Genomic DNA, 21173 nt, shown 5'->3' with positions numbered 1-21173 from the left:
CACTTTTAATAAAAATACACCTCAACATGTGGCTTAGAAACATTATTATTTAAACGTATAAGGCCAAGGAAACCATATTGCAGAGCTTTGTATTGTGGTGGGAGATACAAAAGCCTTGAGCTGTCAACGGGCCGAAATTGCTTGTGTAGAGGGTTCACAGTGCAACCCACACTTGTATGTGCTTGACAGATCGAGTGTCCTCCAACACAGTAAATCTTACTTTCTATTTAATTTTTTATTTTTTTTTATGGCAACTTACTGTAATTAAGCACACAAAGGTCAAAGGCCCTGGGTTTGCATTTTGAATGAAGACTTTAATGCTGCCTTGAAATGCTGTTTAAATTATGGCAGCCTCATTACTGGGTAAGTGGCTGTCATGGAAGATTTGCGTCCCACATATCAAATCACTCAACTCAAGGAGAAAACAGCATCATGGATGCCCAGGAGATGATGTAGGATCCACTCTTCATGCTTCCTTAGTAACATTGGTATGGTTGTCTTTTGTGATTATTACTTTTGATTGATGGCATATATCATATCACAATTCGCATTGTGGTCTCTCTTAATTAGCGGTGGCCAGTACCTGATTAGGCAAGATTTACTGTACTTAGGTTTGTATTTAGGCTTTTTGGCTAAATATATAAATAAATACTAGTTACTAGTTGCTTTGTATAAATAGCTAATACAGAGTACGATCCAACTCGTGTAACTGCTCGTGTTATTGTGAAAGTCAGGACATCAAATGGTAAAAATCTGCTTTACTTCTACCACATATCGAGTTCCTCTAGTAACGGATCTCGCATTTCTTTTTTTTCCCCATTTGCTCACATTTTTCACCACGGGACATTGGGCTGACACATGTGGACTGGAATTGTACATTTGTTATCAACATCATCAAATTCAACAGTCTTTCAAAAACAGTCACTACTTAGCGAAGTACATGTAGATATAGTTTAAAGCTTGTACTTTAGGTAAAGAATTCGAAATGATACTTGTAAAAGAGTATTTATTCTGGCAAATACTTAAACTTTCACTTGACTACTGACTTTTTGTACTTGTACAACCTCTTCATCATATAACAAAATGCTGTTTAAACACATCTGTAAATTACTTCACCACATAAGTATATTTTGAAATTAATATTTGAAAGAAATCTTGGATAAAGAGATAAATGAAAGCCTATCTAGCATGATTTTGTTTATTCTATTTGTCGTGTTATTTTGTAATCTATTTTACTTGCATATAATCATTAATCAGAATAGACTGTCTTCAATTATTATATATCATATAAATTAAAATGATCAAATGCCTTATCTCTGCCTTATGTCTTATCTTTGTATTTTTTACAAGTCAGATACAGTCCACTGACAGACAGTCCAATGGGAGTCTTTCCATTTATTTTTATATTTTGTTATTTCTTATTATTTGTAGGTATTGCACATAGCCTTTAGGGTTAAAGCTTGGAACTGATTCCTTATTGGAAGGCATTTTGGAGCTTACAGACTCAGTCTCTGTGACCGACCTTTTGTCCATGCTCCAGAAACTCAAAATACATTCCTTCTTCCATCACACATTTTGGTAATGAAGATTCATCATTGCTAATTCACTATGGTAATTTTGTTATTGAACTGAAATGGAAGATTAGTGTGCAGACACAGCAATTTTAACACCCACCCTACCCCCCCTTTCTTTGCGGGTTTGGATTTTGACACCATAATCACAAGCTAAGTTTTAAAAAAGAAAAGAATACAATTGGAATTTGAAGATCATAATCAGATTTGGGCAAAATGATGTGCATAAATGTTTAGGCTACATCTTTAGCATTCAGATAATTGACCGGCTCGCCTGCTGCTGACAAGTTCATGAAGGCCACTTTTAGTCTTCCCTTCAGAACGAATCGATACCACCGGTACCCACTGCATGCAGTTAAACTTCACAGGAGAAATTATGATTGGTTATATAATGTAAGGTGAAGACAACATAGCTAAATGATGCGAAACATGGACATCATTCACTGTTTGTGTCGTTTTCAATAGCTGAACCACAACATCAAAAATTAATGTGACTATGTAATCAGAACTTCAATGTGTTAAAATATCTACTGTAGAGCAACTATTCTCGTGGATAATAAGAACAGGGAGCATTTGCAAATGCATTTAGCCCTTATATTCAGCCCTGGGCCCAATGTGGGAAACAATGATTAATACTGCAGACGTACTGCACTTCCACACCTCAGTAACAAGAAAGAGATCTTGTCAGTATGAGTTCCACCTTCTCAGCACGTGACTGATGAACAACTCTATTATAATCATCTCAAGTCACACTAGGATACTTTCCACCATTGTCAGATAATTAAGCTGATTCAGTCACACGGGAAAACACATGATGCACCAGGGTGGTTCTCTGAACACCATGCATCTAAAGTTTAATCTGAGCATAAAAAAACTTGGAGTGTGCAATATCAGTGAGATTATATTTTGTCTCAGTGTAGTTTAGTACAATAGTTGAAAGAGGTACAGCAGAAAATAAAATAAATACAGTGCAGTGTAGGTTAATACAGCATGAAGATTAAGACCAGTTCTTTAAGAGGAAGCTTGCATTAAAAATGTATTTAGGAGCTTCGTTGAATCGAGAATTTGTTTTAGTTCTTCATTCCCACCATGTATCCATTCGCCGTACACGCACTCTCTGCTTGTAATGGTATTCCTTCAGGTGTTTTTTCAAAGCATTTGGAATGGGAAGCATGTTAATGCCGTCGTAGGTGGTGCAGCTGCTTATGACTGCTCGGCAGATGTGCTGAAGGCTGAACGGCTGCGTGCGGTATATGGGGTTGGACAGCAGTGGCTCAAAGAACATGCAGGAGTTGGGGTCCTTGTAGTGCTCCAATAGCCCGGTTACTGTGGGAGCGTGAAAGACGCTGGGGTCATGCACATCAAAGCTAAAGTTGTGGTTCCATTGTTCAATGCGTGCGTGTAATGAGCGGCCATAGCGGCGGAAGCTGACGGAGAAGAGGTAGTCTTCCTGGGCAGAGTCACGCAAGAGAAACGTGCCTTCGGGCTTTCCTTCCAGCAGGGTCTCTGCCTCGTAGCGGTCCATGACTCCCCAGTAACACGGGAGGTTGGTGATCTGCAGCAGGTCTGGAACTAAACAGTGAATATAATCAATCTGAGTGTGAATGCGGTAGCCATCGTGAGATTTGTGTTGTTCCGTCTGAGGAAGTATGGATCTACAGGACATGTTGGTCGCTGTAACCTCTGAGTCGACCAGAGGGTCAGTGATGGTATCACAATTGTGAACAGAGGAGGAGGCCGTGGCCACAACCTCATCCAGAGTGTCCAAACAGCTCTGCAACAGGAACTGGTGTTGCTGCTGCCTCTGAAGAAGTAGTTGCTGCTGCAGCTGCAGCTGCTGCGGCTGCTGCTGCTGTGGCTGCTGCTGCTGCTGCGGCTGGGGCTGCATGGAGGCTTGGTCGGTTGCAGCCAACTCATTCATACCGTGAGCCAGCTTAGGGCCATGCTTGTAGAGAGGGTTAATTTGAGCAGTCACTTCAAATGTGTGGATTTCTGCATTGGGTGGTGGCTCAACACCTTGTTCAATGCTGATGCGCCTGCGCTCTCGCAACCTGTCATCTACATCCTCCACTACAGTAGCCATGGCTGATGTTGGGGGATTGCACACCACTGCGGCATCAAGCATGGGAGGTTGAGTAATGGGGGCTGTGTGTTGCTTAATAAGATACCACTTCTGAGCCAGCTCGGATCCTACAGGAAAAGGGCAGTCATCCAACATCAGCTCACTGAGATGGATCTTTCGCCTAGAGGAGGCACAGGCGGTTGATGATGAAAGAGCCTGTGAAGGAGGAGATGGTGCTGCTGCACTGTGCGTCTTTATTGGGAAACACTGGCCCATAGCATCTTGGATTTTCTGCCGAAGAGTGCGACTGCTGCTTGACCCTCTGCCATCACTTTCACTGGGTGCAGGTAAACTGCTGACTGAGCTCACAGATCCCAGCCCTGGCTTGGGTGTGACTCGTTCCTGCCCAAGTAATGAGACAGCAACTTCCTGCCATCTCCAACTCTCCTTCAGAGGAGAAGAGGAGGAGGATTGGTCCTTGGTCTCTAGATCTCTCAGTAGTTCACCGTACTCGAAGCCATCACTGACCGGCCGGTCACCTGCAGGTTCACGGGGGGCTAGGCCTTTTTTCTTCCCTTTTCCCCCTTTGCGGCCACCGCCTGGATCTCGTCTCTCCTCTGACCGGCTCTGTCTGACCTTGGGACGTGCACCCCTCTCTCGATCTTTCCCTCGGCTCCCTGACTCCTTTGGCAATGACATAATGGTTGTGGTGAAACTGCAACAGTTGTGCCACTCGAAAGAGTTGCCCAAGCTGACTTGTAACTGCAGTTAAGTTGCAGCCGGACGTTTCTCATACACAGTCTTTGTATGGGACAGCATCATCAAAATGCGTCCATTGTGGCCACAGAGACTTTAAACAACCTGCAAAACAAAATGAAAGTTTTCTTTAGGACCCTAAACTCTTTTTAAAACCATTCTGTATGATATATCGTATTTCCTGTGATGCACAGCAGTTGCCAGTGTTTTGGATATTAAAAAATTAAAAACATATTTAGAAAGCTTTCTGTAATGTTTAAGAAATGTTTGGATTTTGCAGCTGCAACTGATAGTTGCATAATCGTTAAATTATCAACAGAATTTGACAAACCCCATATTAATCTCCCAAAACCCAAATATATCCAATTTTAATATAGAAAAGAATATAAACACCAATGGTTAATTGTGATTACAAGGCGGTTATGTGCATATATTCATACAGAGGCATTACTAATATTTCACACATTTTGAGGTCTCACCCAACAATAAAATTATCCTGTAAAGTCAAAACGACCGCGAGGTTCGATACCAGACCACTTCGACCTGCATATTCACTTGCTCTAGCTTTTAGCAGAAGACCTTTTAATCCCTTACAATATGCTACACAGTGTAATCTACTGTTTGAAATGAAAACCCCCAGATACAAGTAATCAGAAATTATATTTACCATATGTTTACAATAAACGCTTAGCTATAAAATAAGGTCAAATCCTTTTAATCTCAATGTAACATAAACATACCCTTCGCCATCATTTAGAAGGCTCACAGCTCTACAATGTTTAAGCCATGCAATCATATTACATTTACGATTTCCTAAAATAGCAATAAACTTACAAAAGGTGTTAAAGACATCGTTAGCAGAAAACAATTATCTGGCGGTTTTGACAGTTACTAAAGCAATAAATTGACAATGGCCTAGAGCACTAATCTGCTGAAGTTTCCTTTATTCCAACCCAGTAGTTGTGTCTACCCAACATCCTTTCCCTCTTCGTAAAGGTCATACACGCTCAGCAAACGGGATGGGGCGCGATCACATTAGAGAGAAAACGAATGGTCCTTTGAAAATAAACTTTTTCCAATCCGTCTTGGGTTAAATAGCCTTGGGCACATGTCAACTCAAACAGCATTTTACTACTAAATATCATGCTATCATGCTAACTTTGTTAGCAAAGCAGCTGTTTACGGTCGGCAAGCTAAGTTAGCAGAACAGCTAACTGCTAGTTATCTGCTAACTTGGATAACACTGCTTCTTTATTGGGTGAGGAAATATTTAGGTGTACTTAACGAAATTTAAATCCGGTTTTAACAGCCACAGCATAAACGTTTAACATACCTAAGCAGCTGTTTCCAAGTTTTGTGACGAAAGACCTTTTGTTTCTTCTTGGGTAAACTAGTGACGTTAACAAAAAAGGTGGCTAGCTCGCGTTAGCTTTATTTAAAAAAAAAAAAGTGCTGCCACCCGGAAGTAGTAAGTAATTTGCGTTATTTCATTCGATAAAGTTGCGACATAACGAACGTCTGTAGCGTCATGAAGACAGCAATTAAAAAAAAAAAGTTACCTTGTGGAAGCCGTTTCAAAGTAAATACACAATACGACAAGTGAAGTTGCAAAAGAACTGAACCTGTTTATTTGGACTTTGAATAATCCGACGGATGATCCACTTCAGACCATTCACACATATGAGTGACAGTAAAAAAGTTGAGTGAAAGCATGGGCTGCAAAAAGTTAATAAAACATTAGAAAATATCCAGGGAGTCATCAGACTTAAATATGAATTGTACAAGACAACTATATGAAATGTAGCCAACAGCTGGTCTCATTAATTCATTAAAGTAAGCCTGGCAGGGACATTAACATGATCTAAGCACAACTGGGTGTAAGTCTTCTAATGACACAGGCTCTGTACCTCCCAGTGGATGCTTGGTATGTGAAAATACACCAGGCTGTACTTAAAGTGCATTTTCCCAACTCATTTCATGCATCACTGGAATGTAAACATGGAGTAAACATATTCCTTGGCCTATTGTTAGTGTCTACTTAAATCACATCATTTATGCTCAGATTACCATTTTCATCCCCTGCTACATCTTCATTACGCAGACATTTGTAGACATCTTCTGAATTGTACCTGTGTCTACGCAGTAATATCTGGGTTGTTTAAAGCTTCACAGGCTTTGAAAAGGATCCTCTGAGCCGTTTGTAACATGATGCTACTGATGAACAGTATATAGAGTAGTTAAAATAGGACCACTGGGTCCTTGACTTGAGAATCGCTTACTTCAAATAGGACCACTGAGTCCCCGAGTTAAGAATTTCTAACTCACCTAATTCCTGGCATAAGTGTGATGCTGTTTGTAAGTCAGTAAGTCTATCCAAGAGCCTGCTCTGAAAAAGAAAATCCATGACTACAATACTAATCAACACCAAAAACGTTTTGAGGATGTCATTATATCAGGACATGAGACCTAACAGTTCAATCACAAGGCCAGAAAGGCTATTCTCTGTAGTCACCACATGACCTGGGAAAGCTGAAGTCACATGCCTTACACAGCTATCATTTGAAAAATCGACTGAGACTCATATGGAGTTTATGGATTAGCGGGTAGAAGGCTTTCAGGTTCTACCCAGCCAGCTCATGTCTGAGAAGGCTTCAGTTCTTTAATGTGTTACATAGTGAGACAATGGGATATTCATGACATCACATAACATGAATTGGACATTATCCCATACAGATGTAAACAGTGACCTTTAGGCGATATAAACATACAACATTAGTTGCAAGATTTCTGCTCTCTAGTTGTTGGTGAGTCTGAGCACCATCAACCACCACGTCCTCTATCTACAACAGTGCTGTATTAGTGTGGCAAAACATGCGATTATAGAAAATAAGCATAAGTTATCAATATCAAGGGAGAGTAAAAAACTACAATTGGAAAAGATATCTGTAAATAACCATCTTAGCTAGACATCCCTCCTATGGCTCTGCTGAAATAAATTGTAAATGGTTATCCCTGCCTTATGATGCAACCAAAAGTGATCCAAAAGTTAAGACCATATTACACATACATGCACCTCCGCTCTGCCACATTCAAAGGCAGAGGCTGTATAAGACAGTTTTTTTTTGATTCAACACTGATACCACATGATAATGTTAGGGTTCGGAGACTGAAACACACAGACACAAACAGAAAACATGGACAATCCTCAAAGCACCTTGAAAAGTATGATTCATCAAATCATCACGTTGGCCATTTGAAGAAGAGGGCACTGAGAGGGTGAGGCGACGCTCCAGAGTTTTTATTACAAGATCAAGCTTCGTTTTCCACAGCCAATCGTGAGAGGGGCCACAGGGTTGAGATGGATTTCATTTAGTTTTCTCACCCGGCATTAGAGTGTAAATTGAAAACACTCTACCCTCCTCGCTTTTGTCAATTCAATATCAAATCAGTTCTCACACAGTACAAACCTCACCAGCCCTTATTCCCCCCTCTGGGGGTTCCTCGGCACAAAATGAGATTCATCATCATTTATGTAGTAGGGCATAAAATAACAAAGATAAATTGCAGCTGGCATAAATTCTTCAAACTGCTTTTCTTTTTAAAATGATACCTTTCTGTTGCATTTCCCTAGAAATATTCTCAAATGAACAATTCTCACAACCCCTCTCTTTGGCTTTGTAGAAGTTTAGAGGAGGACAGTCTCTTCTACTTGGACTTTGTGTTTATGGAAAACAACCAAGACTCAGGGTAGGCCTACACTTTGAATTACGTGTTTTTTTTTTTTTCTTAATTCTTTGGGTCCTTCCTTTCCTGGCTTTGCCACAAAAATGTTCTCTAGAGGGGAAGAGAGAAGAACCAAGGAAAAACAGTCTAAGTTTCAGCCAACGCAACCCTTCACTAGCACTGGTTGAAGAGCAATTCAGGTGGCTAGGAAGTGTACTGGTGTCAACAACTGTTTACTGCTGGAATATCAGTGAGCAGATCCTTGGGCCAATTACAGTTTAGTGCCTAGTATCTGAGATAATCTAATAAAAAGTGCCTTACTCCTGGCTGGAAGTTTTCTCAATCTGTGTTGCAGGGGCTGTGACTGTCTGCATGTTCTAGATAGAAAGCCCTGCTCAAAGGCAGGGAGGAAAAAAAAAAGAGCAACTCAGAGGGCAGAACCGCTTTAAGACAGCACCAATCCACTGTTTTTCTCCCAGCACGGCAAACTGAGCCTCTGCATGTCATGTCACAGTCCTGCAGGTGACATGGAACAGTTTACACAGTTAACCTTTGTTTCTCTGACCTGCAATATAATAATCATCTGTATTTCATTTTTAATAAACTTAGTTGTATATAATAAAGTACAAAAATATTAGAGAACATATACACAGTTTTTGTCATTTTGTAGTGACTGCTTTGCCTGTTTTTGTTTAAGCATATGAATATCTTTGTGCTGGATGATGAGGAACTGAACAGGCCTCCAATGAAGTGTATTTTTCCTTTCTTCTTTTCATATTGTTGATGTCCGGTCTGATCCATCTGAGGAGGAGATTAGAAAGAAATGGGTTTTAAAATATTTACACTCATGAAATATGCTGTATAGTATATACACAACACCCTAACAATAACTACTCTTGAATATGTGCATTTTCGTTCAAACACCGTTTCACTATTTTAACAGCTTATTTAGTTTTAATATTAGTTTCCATGGATGAGAAACTATATACACACAGACACAAACCTTATCTCCCTGTGGGCAAGGATAGGAAAATACTTAATATTCCATCCAACTCAACAAGTTTATACCTTTATACAGCAGTGACAGGAGAAATAGTACAGAGCTACTAGGCCTTAAACCTATTTGACATGATGTATGTCTGTGCCTTTCTCTTTCTACAAGCACAACCTGTCATTACACTACTGATGTCCTTAAATATGAACACAAAAATATTTAGTAAATAGGTATGATTTGTGAATTTTAACAGACGTGTGTGAACGAGTCAGTATGTGCAACTTTGCTTTTACTTTGTTGCTGAGATCTAGTATATAATTAGATCTCTGGTGGTGGTGTAGTCAGAGGTTTTTGTGAGATTTGCCAGTTGGTGGCCTGTTTGGGACAGAGTTGTTAAAGACACCTACCCCCTAAGGCATGCTCTGTCATACTGAGGCACAGTGACTCCAGCGTAGGGTTGATCTCCAGGTCAGCACCTGGAACTTGGCATTCTGAGGGAATAAAAAAACAGTCTGAGTCAACAGGAAGACTGGCGTTTGTACAATTGTGAGTATTACCATCAAGCTAATTTTCTTCACACACACACCACTTTATCTAAAGCAACAGTGTTTTCTTCTCTAAAGACGATTTCTTTGCCAAATTTAATTGGAGAATTGTTTGATCAAGACACAAGTATTTCTTAAAGATAAAATACTTTGTGTGTGCTGCTAATTAGCTGTACAGTTCAAAACACTAAATCTGCAGCTATACAATACAAACCAAATTTAAAAAAGTTGATATGTGTAAAATGTAAATAAAATCAGAATGCAATGGTTGTCAAATCTCATAAACCCATATTTTATTCACAATAAAACATAAACATATCATTTTAAATGTTATGGCAGCAACACATCTCAAAAACGATGTTTGCCATTGTGTAGCATCCCCTCTTCTTTTAACAACTCGGTAAGAATCTGGGAAGTGAGGAGACCAGTTGCTGAAGTTTCAGGAAAGGAATGTTGTCCCATTCTTTTCTGATGCTAAATTCTAGCTCAACATTCCTGGGCCTTTGTTGCAGGATTTTTACTGTTATGATGCGCCAAATGTTTTCTATTGGCGAAAGGACTCTTCTCCTGCGAAGCCATGCTGCTGCTATGGTGGGATCTTCACAACTTTACGTTGAGGAAGATTTTTCTGAAATTGTTCCACAATTTTAAATCGCAGTTTCTCACAGATTGGTGAACCTCTGCCCATCTTTACATACGAGAGTTTCTGCCTCTCTGAAACGCTCCTTTTATACTCAGTCATGTTACCGATCTGTTGCCAATTAACCTAATTAGCTGTCAAATGCGCCTTCATTTGTTTTGTTTTTTATTTGCAGCAATTACTTTTCTAGCCTTTTGTTTCTCCATTCCAACTTTTTTGAGATGTATTGCTGCCATCAAATTCAAAATGAGCTAATATTTTTCATGAAATGTTAAAATATCTTAGCTTAAAAATCTGATATGTTCTTCATGTTCTATTGTGAATATAGTATGGGTTGATCAGATTTGCAAATCATTGCAGTTTTCATTTAGGTTTTACGCATCACCAACTTTTTTGAATTGGGGGCATATAATAGATCAACTTACCCAACTTTTATTCCGTACTGAAATGGAAGTTAAAAAAATTACTTCCATCACAGTAATTTTCCAAGCTTTCTGTTGCTGTTACTTCCAGACTCAACTTTTGGCAAACAAACTTAAATTACTCTTTTCACACAGTTTTATAATATAACCAACCCACACTGTATAAATGGACCTTTTGAGTTTGTTTACCTTTTTTGTAAATGAGATGAAATGATTGAAGTCTGACTTAACTTGAAAACCAGTAACCTAATGTTACTGATGTAGCTTATGTAGATTGTGAATGCAGACAGTGATGTGTGGACAAACTCACAGAGTTAGTAATGACCCATATTAATTTCCTTCCTAGCATGTTTACTGACATTCTAAAATGTAATACAAAAGATTCAGATTACTAAGTTTTGTTATCAATTTATTGTCTCTACATATTACAAAGCAGGGTGGGTGACATGTCCAGCAATGGTTAGCACTAAGAATGAGAACAAATTACTAATATTTACTGTAAATTCAAGAGCTGCAAAACTGTGCCAAGACAGCCTCACGTTGGACCTTATAAATCCAAACTGATGTAAAGGCACAACACAGCTGGGGATGGGAAAGGGCTTTTGGGGGTTCAGTGTCTTGCCCAGAGACGCTTTGACTGTAGCCGGGACCGGGGATCGAACAACTGCCCCTGTGGTCCGCGGACAACTGCCTTACCAACTGAGCTAGAGCCGCCCCTACTGATGTAAAGTATCACTTAAACATCTAACAACCAGTTTGTGTGTTTCAACTCCAAAGGCCATAAAAAGCAAAGGCAGAAGGTAGTGTAACGTTATTCTATGTTAAGTTATTACTATGGGCATTTTTTTATGTTGGAACAAACTGCAAAATATACACCTAACTAACAAGATGTACATGGCTTGTGTTTTACTGCCAGAAGTGTCAGTTTTAATAACAGAATCATATCTGCAGTAAACAAAACATCGCATCAGAGGAAGACCACTGTTTTGCCCCACTTTTAACTGTCACTCTCAGTTCAGTGTTTACATAATGTTATCATCTGTTGAATAAGAATGTAAAAGGCCTATGGAGTTTATTTTGACACCTAAAAATATTTTTGTAACATTTATGTTATTGTTTATATAAATAACGTATATTATATATATGTATAAAAAACGTACATGTAAAGTATTGGATCTATATATTTCTGAACTCAACATTATTAAGTAACCACAGCCCCAGTAAGACACTGAATCTAAAACAATCTGGGACTCGCCTCCGAAAGTCAAGAATTTTTGGCTTTCACGCAAATTCTGTTATGGAAAACTTCAACACACTGATTCAATTATAACATGATAAACCAATTACAGATGAATTTGCACTCCTTGCGTGTGGCATCTGGCAAAGAGGACAAAGGAACCAAAAGGTTATGTATATTGTACAAGGTGACAGATTGTTTACTGCAACATGCCGTTAAGCTGTCTTGTTATTTTGTCCTCGGCACAGAGGGAGAGCAGCTCTCTGTTCTGGCATCTGACCAAATGGCCTTTTTTTTTTTTTTTTTTTTGTGTATTCTTGTGTGGCTCGTGAAACTCACTATCAGAATAAAATCTGCCACTTCCAAACAAACTCTATTCCATTAACTGTTTGCAATTTTGCTTCGATAAAGTACTTTAAAAAGAAAATCAGAAAAACATCAACACGCACAATATTATTATTCATTCTAAACAGAAGATTAAACGATAACAGTTGCAGCAAAGAATCAGTGCACCACAATATAAAGGATGAGGGATATGTGTGGGTACCTTGCTGCTGGAACATGAGCATGGTTTGCGGGGAAGTGTGAACAGGGAGTGAGTGGGTCCGCTGCACAGAGCTGCGACTCTGACTTGGCATACTGTTACTGCCCCCAGGGTTGGCAAACCATAGGTTCTATAGAGGAAAACACAAGTTCTCATTACACAGATGCCAGTCATTTTGCGAGGCTGACATGCTTGGCTTTTCTTTCAGTTAACTCATTAAACAAGAACTCTTGAAGCTATGATAATGAATCAATTTGTCAAAAAAACATGCAAAAACCCAGTGTACTCTTTCATGTGTACTGAGTAAAATGACAATATCTCTTGTTTTTTCACTTGTTTCCTGTCATAACCAACAAATCATCATCACATAATGGTCATAATGTGTATTATGACCATGTCATTATGGTCATGTCATTACGTGGGTCACCTTCAGGTACAGGGAGTAGAGAGAAAAAGTTAAAAAAACTAAAAGGCTCAAATTTATTAATCAGGTTCACTTATTCTAAACTTCAAGTTATGCAGACAAACACGTGACATGAAATTGTAGTAAAACAGTGAAGTTTTGTCCCCAATTAAAGGCATGAAAACATCCATCCACTGACAGTAATACTAACTTGTCTACCCTGGCCTGCCAGTGCAGGATTGGTGAGTGTGTGGCGTGGAGATGCACTGCCGATCCCACCAGGACTCAAAAGACTTATGCGACCAGCTGGGAGTCCGCGAGGTGTCATCTGGAACTGCCTCTGGCCCCGTCGCCCTACACCTCCACTCACAGAGCCTGCTGTGGGGAGGGAGTTGGACCCATAGGTCCAGCTGGAATAAAACCAAAAAAACAAAATCAAAACAAAAATAAAAAACAAATCAAGAGCATACGTGAGAAATTTTATTTTATATTTTAAGTTTGTCCATTACAATATTGATGTCCCAATTCTGTAAATATGTGACTGTCTAACTGTCTTTCGTACTCTCTACTATGGTCTGTTTTCAGTAAACACACTTAGTTTTCATCCAGGACACGATTAGATGGAAGTAATTGACCCAAACATTCTCAGCCATGGTTCTGTCAAAAAAAGGCACAAAGTTCATCTGAGACTCATATGAAACTTAACAGCCCCACTAAGCAAAATCATGCTGGCATCTTACAATGTATTTAAGACGAATTTAACTCTTTTTCTGTCTCCCTGTAGTTAGTTCATTGGGCGTGATAGTATAAAAATCCTTTGCACTAGTCAGTTTTAGGTTTGTTGTGACCTGGCTCATGAGTTTATAATGAAATCATCCTTGAAGCATTTTTTTTGCAAATTCATTAGTAGAATTTTTACACTCTGTTGTTTTAAGACATGAGAAAAAAACTCAAACTGTGTTTCAGTTGCATTTGTACATGTGAGTACACTCAAGTGTTTTACCTGCTCCATCCTCTGCCATATAAAAATTATAACGATAAAACACATAAAGGGTGACACTGTTTCACAGATTGCCGCAGAGATCCCAGGAGGATCACGTTATGGGTAACAGCGGTCAAAATGCACACAAATGCACCTTTTGCAAATTATGTGGAGCTATTTCTCCAAAGGATGATTTCAGAAGATTTGCTGGAGAAAACTTTTAGACTGTAACATCACCGACTGAGAGCTGAGAAGAAAATACCTGCAAGGAAATTGTTGCAGAAAGACTATTGTGATTGCATCACCATTAGCAGCTCCCCTAGGCTGCGATGTAACGAACATATATGTCTCAGCTTCGTGCTTAGATGGATAGGGGTGTCTAATTGTGTTTTTATACCTTTGTTCTACCTTCTTTATGTGTATTTGCATTCATAAATATATGCTTCACCTAAAGTGTGAAATCCTGACTTGATTAAGACTTAAGAGTTGTTTGTACTGAGTCTCTGATTCAGTCTGTAGCATGAGTAAAAAGATATTAATTGATGTCCCTCTGCTGCAGCAGAAAAGAAGGAGTAAACCTTCTAATAAACAAATGGTAACTTTAAAAGATGCCAACTCTATTAGCTTAGATGGACTGGTAAAGTTTTATATACATCTCAGCTGAATGTCGCTGTGCATTTTTACAGAAAATAGGGGCTGTGTGTTGTGGCTCCTCACCTAGTGTCTTGCAAAAGTATTCACACCCCTGGAAATGTTCCACATTTTGTCACGTTACAACCATAAATGTCATTGTATTAATGGGAGTTTATGTGATCGACCAGCAGAAAGTGGTACATAATTGTGAAGTGAAAGAAAAATGATAAACAGTTAAAATAACAGTTAACAGTTACAAATAAATATCTGAAAATATGTTGCATGCATTTGTATTCAGCCCCTCTGAGTCAATACTTTGTAGAACCATCTTTTGCTGCAACTACAGCTGCAAGTCTATTGAGGTCTTCTTTACAAAACAGCTCAAGCTCAGTCAGATTGGATGGAGAGTGTCTGTAAACAGCAATTTTCAAGTCTTGTCACTGATTCTCAATTGGATTTAGGTCTGGACTCTGTGACTGGGCCATTACAACACATGAATAAGCTTTGATCTAAACCATTCCATTGTAGCTCTGGCTGTATGTTTAGGGTCGTTGTCCTGCTGGAAGCCTGAAGTCTTTTGCAGACTAACAGTTTTTCTTCTAAAATTGCCCTGTATTTGGCTCCATCCATCTTCCCATCAACTCTGACCAGCTTCCCTGTCCCTGCTGAAGAAAAGCATTTCTACAACATGATGCTGCCACCGCCATGTTTCACGATGAGGATGATGGTGTGTTTAGGGTGATGTGTGGTGTTAGGTTTCCGCCACACATAGCTTTTTGCATTTAGACAAAAAAAGTTCAATTTTGGTCTCATCTGCCCAGAGCACCTCCTTCCACATGTTTGCTGTGTCCCCACATGGCTTGTTGGGACTTCTTAAGTCTTCTTTTAACAATGGTTTTCTTTTTGCCACTCTTCCATAAAGGCCAGATTTGTGGAGGGCACGACTAATAGTTGTCCTGTGGACAGATTCTTTCATCTAAGCTGTGGATTGCTGCAGCTACTCCAGAGTTACCATGGGCCTCTTGGCTGCTTCTCTGATTAAAGCTCTTCAGTTAAGCTGGACGAACATGTCTTGGTGGGTTTGCAGTTGTGCCATACTCTTTCCGTTTTCTGATGATAGATTGTACAGTGCTCCACGAGATGTTCAAAGCTTGAGATATTTTTTTATAACCTAATCCTGCTTTAAACTTCTCCGCAACATTATCCCTGACCTGTCTGGTGTGTTCCTTGGACTTCATGATGCTGTTTGTTCACTACTGTTATCTAACAAACATCTAAGGGCTTCAGAGAACAGGTGTATTTATACGGAGATCACATTAAACACAGGTGGACTCTATATACTAAGTAGGTGACCTTTGAAGGCAATAGGCCCACTGGGTTTTAGTTAGTAGTATCAGAGTAAAGGGGGATGAAAACAAATGTACCTCACACATTGTTTTGTAAAACATTTTGAAAACCATTTATCATTTTTTCTTTTACTTTATAATTATGTGATGCTTTGTGTTGATCTATCACATAAAATCCCAATAAAATACATTTGTGGTTGTAATAGAAAAAATTTTCAAAAAGTTCAAGGGGTATAAATACTTTTTCAAGGCTCTGTACATTTTATGGAAGTTCCAGGGGAAGTTTGATGAAGAGTGTTTATGGAACAGGGACAGTAGTTGTGAGTAATTGTAATAAGATCAGCTTCTGAACGTGAACCAATCCTAGAGGAGAACTGCATGTTCAGCTGCTGTTGCTATTTCATATGAAGTGATACAATTATCTGAATTAGGAAGAGAGAGTGAAAGAGAAAGGGGAATGGAAAGAAATAGTCAAAGCTCAGTTGGGATGAGTGCAGTGAATGGGTTATATTCAGTAGGTCTGAAACCTTCCCTGCTAAAGGGGGAGATTAAAGATAAGGGAAGGACAGCGGAGTCTAACCCTTTCTGTCGATACACAGGCATGTCCAGCATAGCTTTCCGAGGGAACAGGCGGAGCAGTTTGTGGACCTGCTGCTTCCAGGAGACCAGCCTTTTCTTGTGTATTTCTGTGAAAGCCTGACAGTGAAAGAAAGGGTCAGAAAAAAAAGCAACAGACATTCAAATAGTATTTGCAGGTTGTTGCGGTGATGTGTCTAGAATTCATGATTTATTTTTTTACAGAAAACGACAAGTTGTACTGTACTTACAATTTAGTCGAATTTGTCTATATTGTAAATTCTTTGGTGTTTATGGGATTTGTTTCGTGCTCTAGAATTAACATTATTGTGCAATGACAATATTGCACAAAAGCATGCATATACAAAGGACATGTAATCTGCTGGTTCTCACCTCATGTGTTAGACACTTCTCAATGAGCTGAACATAACTGTTGATATTCTCCTCATCTGGCCTTGACACCAGCAGTTGGGTGCACACTAAAACAAACAAATGCTTTTGTTGTTGTTGTTGTTGTTATGCTGCTAATTGGGTTTTGGTGTTTGCTAACATTTAGAAACTATAGGACGACATCCTAAGTGTTAGTTTCCATCTATGTCAGAAAACTAGGAAAAAAAAAAAAAAGATATTCTTACCTTTGCCCATGACACGGGTGAACTGTCCAGCAATGTCGCCGTCTGAAATAGGTGTGGCTGAGGAGTCTCCATCACAAGGAGGTGCATTGTGGGACTGGAAGCCCTCTGAGGATGACTCTTTATCTGCTCCTGTTTTTGTGGTTTCTGTAGGAGAGGTGATGGTTTCTGAGGCAGACTGCGCTGTACTGGGTGGGCTGTAGGCCTTGATAGGTGTGATGATGATTTGTTGGAGCTCCTGAAGGGCATTTCGAAGGTTTCCAGCTTCCAAAATATCCTGGCAGGACATGACAACACCATTGTCATGTGCTGTATAAGCTATTAAGAGGAGTGCGCTCTCTGTTTAAGGCTTATGCTATCAGCAGAGAAGAAGATATCCAAACTCTAGAATCTAGATTTGAGCTTTAGTAAAGCAAACATTTGCTCCAGTGAAAAGAAAGACAATACCAAATTCGCTCTATGTCTGTGAGTAGGGTTTCCCCAACTGAATTAAAATCAAGCATCACATGATCATGTTCATACTCACGTGCATTTTTCAACAGTGAGTGAAAACAGTGAGTGAAAATTCATCAAGATAAAATATAGTTGCCCCATTTGAAGAACACTGTGCAATTTGAATTACCTTCTCTAAAGACTTGAGCACCGTCTGCCTCTCCCGCAGTTTCTGGATACTCAAGGCAATCTTATGCCTTGCTCCCTTAGTGACGTTCTAAAAATGAGAGATAGAAAATAACAAGGAGAAGCAGGCAAATCATTTCTGTTGGGAACACTGGGCAATTTATACAGTTACTAAATAACAAACCTAATCACCATCTGTTTCATTAAAGCCAAAAGGCAGAGGCAAAATCAAACCATTTATATGTGTGACTGGCTCAATATAACTGTAGGGTGTGTTGCTTAATTTCATGCCTCATTGAGAGTTGATGTATCCTCAGGTTTCAGGACAGTAATGTTCACAACTGATAAGGAGGTTGGAATAATCAAGTGTATGCCCCAGTGTAGGCAAAAGGAGGCTTAAAAACCTGCGTCTCCAGGTGCTGCTCTGTGAGGATCATCATCTCCTCATAGGTCATCTGGGAAAAGAGTGATGCATATTTATGAAGACGGAGACTCTTCAACCACGCCGGAACATCTAGAACAAACCAACAACAAGGAACAAAAAAACAAAACAAACAAACAAACAAAAAAAGAATCAACTGTCAGCTGTTGACAGCTTTTACGAGAGACAAATGCCACATCACTCTTGTAGCACTTGGGTGATGAACTCTGACCTTTCATGCCACTGCCATCCTCTTGAAAAGTGTTGCGAGTAGAGCCCTGTTCTTCTGTCTGCTCACTGCCTGAGGAGGCTACACTGCTCTGGGGTGAAAGGGGTGCGTGATCTGTTGGAATGAAGTTCTGCCGTCCCCCAGTGTCATCCTGGCTAGCCCACTCGGAGCCACAAGCCTGGGGACTGGAGGGAATGACGGACATGGACTTCTTCAAAGGGCTGGGCTGCAGCTGCCCACCTAGGCCTAGTAAAGAATACAAATATACTCTCATTCCAAACTATTCCCTCTCTGTGTTTCCTCCACTGTTGAAAGAAAAAAAATTAGAAACCTTACCTGCGTTATTGCTGTTGATGGGAGAAGACATCCCACCTGGGAAAGGCATGTGTCCGTTCTGGCCTGCTGGAGACGTGCTGGATGAGGGGGACTTATCGTGCCAGGCGTGGCCAGGGTCCAAAGTCTCAGCAGAGCTGGGCCATTCGTTTGAGCCCTGGCGTGGGTGGTAGGGGCTGGATGGGGCCCGGGGTGCATAGCCACTGGAAAGGTGCTCCTCCAGGTGATTCAGCCACATGGCCAGAGAGGTACGGTCCTCCAGTGTGGTGGCAGGGTGGATGAGAGCATAGGACAGCAGCTGTCTGCTCTCTTCCACAAACAGGCTACTCTCAATAGTGTGACTCAACACCTTTTGCAGCAGCTTCATGTACTCACACTTGGCCTCGCTGTTGCGTGGCTGCAGTAGAGGCAGATGGGATAGCAGCAAGGACACCACTTTCTCCTTTGGCTCCTGATGCCACTGGCTGACAATTGCTAATGACAAAGGGAATTTCACCAGTGATTAATTCTTTATTACTGATTCCTTGATTTCAATAAGAATTTACAGTGTTACTATAAAAGAATTCCTTATAATTATCACTCATAAAATCAAGTACCTGCATTGTTGGCCTCAGCTTCAAGGATGTGAATCTCTGTGCAGTCTGCCAGCCAGTGTTCAAGGCAGATGTGCAAGAAGCGTGCCTGGGTGCGGGACACCCTCTTCAGGAGGGACAACAGTGCCACCGTCTGTTCACACTCATTCCAGCCTTTGAACCAATCTGTGAGGATACCTACCTGGTCTCGGAACATCATGGCGTATCTCCTCAGTAAGGAGACCAGGAATGTGTGGATGGGTAGGGGGCTACTAGAAAGATGGCTCTCTCAGACAGACAGAATCAGTCCCACCCCGCACAGCGGGGTCGTAACAGCCCTGGGATCCCCTCAGACTGGACCCAAGAGCCCTCACATGGTTCAGATGCAGAAAGAAGCTCCGGACCGGAATGACGTGGAGACTACTGAGAAGTCGTCCTACGTTGTGAGGCTGAAAGTGTGTGTCAACTTGCCGTTGGTAATGACACAAACAGGAAAGGGTCTGGGTTCAATCTGGCACGTTCAAGATCACACCATGCGTGCCCTAATAAATCAACAGACAGACAAAAAGAAAAATCTCCCGTGACTTCATTTTCAAATATTTTAACCAAACAACTGTGTCCAGTATAATTCCATACCAAATTTAAATAGCTTTTTGAAATTTTATTAAACTATTCACATGTCTATAATATGTCCCTGGCAAGGTGATGGTAAGTGTGTTATTCACGGTTACGTTCAATCTCTTCTTGTTATGTTATAATGTTAAGGGTGGTGGTTTTGCCAGGCATGTTATCTAGGAGTCAATACGCTGAGGGTGCCGCACACATAACATGAATACAAGCGGCTCCAGACAATAAGGGCTGTCGTTAATGTTCTGCATTTAAAATTGCAAATAATAATAAACTGTCCATACACTACCACATGCGTTACTTCATATGTAACGTCAACTACACATCAAAACGACTGCCAACACTGCAAACGGTAGCACTTGTAACACTATGAACGGTCGTTTCGGTTGAAGAACAGACCTTAGTGTCTGGCCATCTTCGCTAGTCAGCAAACTGTTGCTGCAAATATCCCCGAAGGTTATTAACTTGTAACAGGCTAATGTTGCACCCAGTAGCTCAGTAATAGATAGCGGTTAGCCAATGTTAGCTGGGTCGGCCTAGTCAGTGATGATATGAGATGAGATGAGATGAGATTGGGGGTTTGTATTGTTTTTCGTTGACGCTGCTGCTGCTGCCCTATTTCTTCGTTTCTTTCTCCAATTTTAACGGAGCACGCAGGGACGTTAAACATGCAATTTTTACCGACAATCATTGCTAGTTTCTTAATTAGATAAAGTTATGACAGTATCGATTTACAATAAACGTACTCAAAAGGTTTGTTGTTTACCTTTGTCAGTTGTCACTCGTTAGCGAGCTAGGCTAAACCGCTAATGCATAGCTAGCTCGACGGTAGGGTAGACAGGGCTAAGCGCAAGCGCTAGCAAGTTTTGCTAACAGATGCAATAACGATAGCTTAGCTTAAAGAAGCGTAGATTTCGATTCCGTAAGCGGTATTCCTCAAGAGTATTCCTTTAGAGCGGCCCGCTCCCACGGTTTCAAACATACCATGTTAAGGGATGTACATACAACAATGTTTATTACAATAGACAAAAATAAAGAGTGTAAGCTACGCCTGGTGAAATCTACTTCGATTTTGAGTTTACGTAAGACGTGAGCACAGCGTCACACGTTTGATAGTACGTAATGTTTTGTTCCGCCCATAGTCGATAAGAGACTTTGGCAACTAAACAAGTCTTGGTTTCTTTTTTTTGTAAAAAAACAAACAAATTGGATGTGAAAGGTATTTTTTTTTATTATAAACTTATATATATATATTCCGTATGGTAAATGTCTAATAAGATTTCCAAGAGGCCTTTACTTACTGCTAC

At 40.2% G+C, this 21173-nt stretch overlaps 2 protein-coding genes across 5 annotated transcripts; both read right to left on the bottom strand.

The window, feature by feature from the left end:
- Nucleotides 1-989: 989 nt before the first annotated feature.
- Nucleotides 990-5849, bottom strand: socs9 (suppressor of cytokine signaling 9). Of its 2 annotated transcripts, none has more exons than XM_067508849.1 (2): nucleotides 5723-5849; nucleotides 990-4494 (listed from the first exon to the last, which is right to left on the bottom strand). In XM_067508849.1, the coding sequence occupies exon 2, from the start codon at nucleotides 4330-4332 to the stop codon at nucleotides 2650-2652; it is 1683 nt and encodes a 560-aa protein (XP_067364950.1). In that variant the 5' UTR covers nucleotides 4333-4494; nucleotides 5723-5849; the 3' UTR covers nucleotides 990-2649. The 2 variants fall into 2 exon arrangements, with proteins under 2 accessions (XP_067364950.1, XP_067364951.1); XM_067508850.1 differs by lacking the exon at nucleotides 5723-5849 and adding an exon at nucleotides 5224-5622.
- Nucleotides 5850-5989: 140 nt separating this feature from the next.
- LOC137129567 (protein Smaug homolog 2) lies at nucleotides 5990-20966 on the bottom strand. Of its 3 annotated transcripts, XR_010914732.1 has the most exons (14): nucleotides 20633-20966; nucleotides 19264-19781; nucleotides 18671-19141; nucleotides 18338-18580; nucleotides 18089-18198; nucleotides 17689-17775; nucleotides 17070-17343; nucleotides 16828-16913; nucleotides 16439-16554; nucleotides 13109-13307; nucleotides 12498-12624; nucleotides 9514-9597; nucleotides 8795-8913; nucleotides 5990-8628 (listed from the first exon to the last, which is right to left on the bottom strand). XR_010914732.1 is itself a non-coding variant. In XM_067508848.1 (13 exons), the coding sequence occupies exons 2-13, from the start codon at nucleotides 19457-19459 to the stop codon at nucleotides 8885-8887; spliced, it is 2022 nt and encodes a 673-aa protein (XP_067364949.1). In that variant the 5' UTR covers nucleotides 19460-19781; nucleotides 20633-20966; the 3' UTR covers nucleotides 5990-8884. The 3 variants fall into 3 exon arrangements, 1 of the variants encoding a protein (XP_067364949.1); XM_067508848.1 differs by having other exon boundaries at nucleotides 5990-8913; XR_010914733.1 differs by lacking the exons at nucleotides 5990-8628; nucleotides 8795-8913 and having other exon boundaries at nucleotides 13117-13307.
- Between the last annotated feature and the right edge of the window lie 207 nt (nucleotides 20967-21173).

Source organism: Channa argus, chromosome 6, assembly GCF_033026475.1.
Source record: "Channa argus isolate prfri chromosome 6, Channa argus male v1.0, whole genome shotgun sequence".
NCBI lineage: Eukaryota > Metazoa > Chordata > Actinopteri > Anabantiformes > Channidae > Channa > Channa argus.
Note: the sequence above shows the minus strand (reverse complement) of the source record. Positions and strands in the feature narration are given on the sequence as shown.

Bases quoted from the DNA above. Each gene is read 5' to 3' on its own strand.
- socs9 (XM_067508849.1), bottom strand. From the start codon at position 4,332: ATGTCATTGCCAAAGGAGTCAGGGAGCCGAGGGAAAGATCGAGAGAGG.
- LOC137129567 (XM_067508848.1), bottom strand. From the start codon at position 19,459: ATGATGTTCCGAGACCAGGTAGGTATCCTCACAGATTGGTTCAAAGGC. The intron at 16,914-17,069 runs GTAAGAATATCT...TGTTTGTTTTAG, and splicing joins CACCCGTGTCATGGGCAAAG to TGTGCACCCAACTGCTGGTG. The intron at 16,555-16,827 runs GTGAGAACCAGC...TTTCACTGTCAG, and splicing joins AGAAGTGTCTAACACATGAG to GCTTTCACAGAAATACACAA.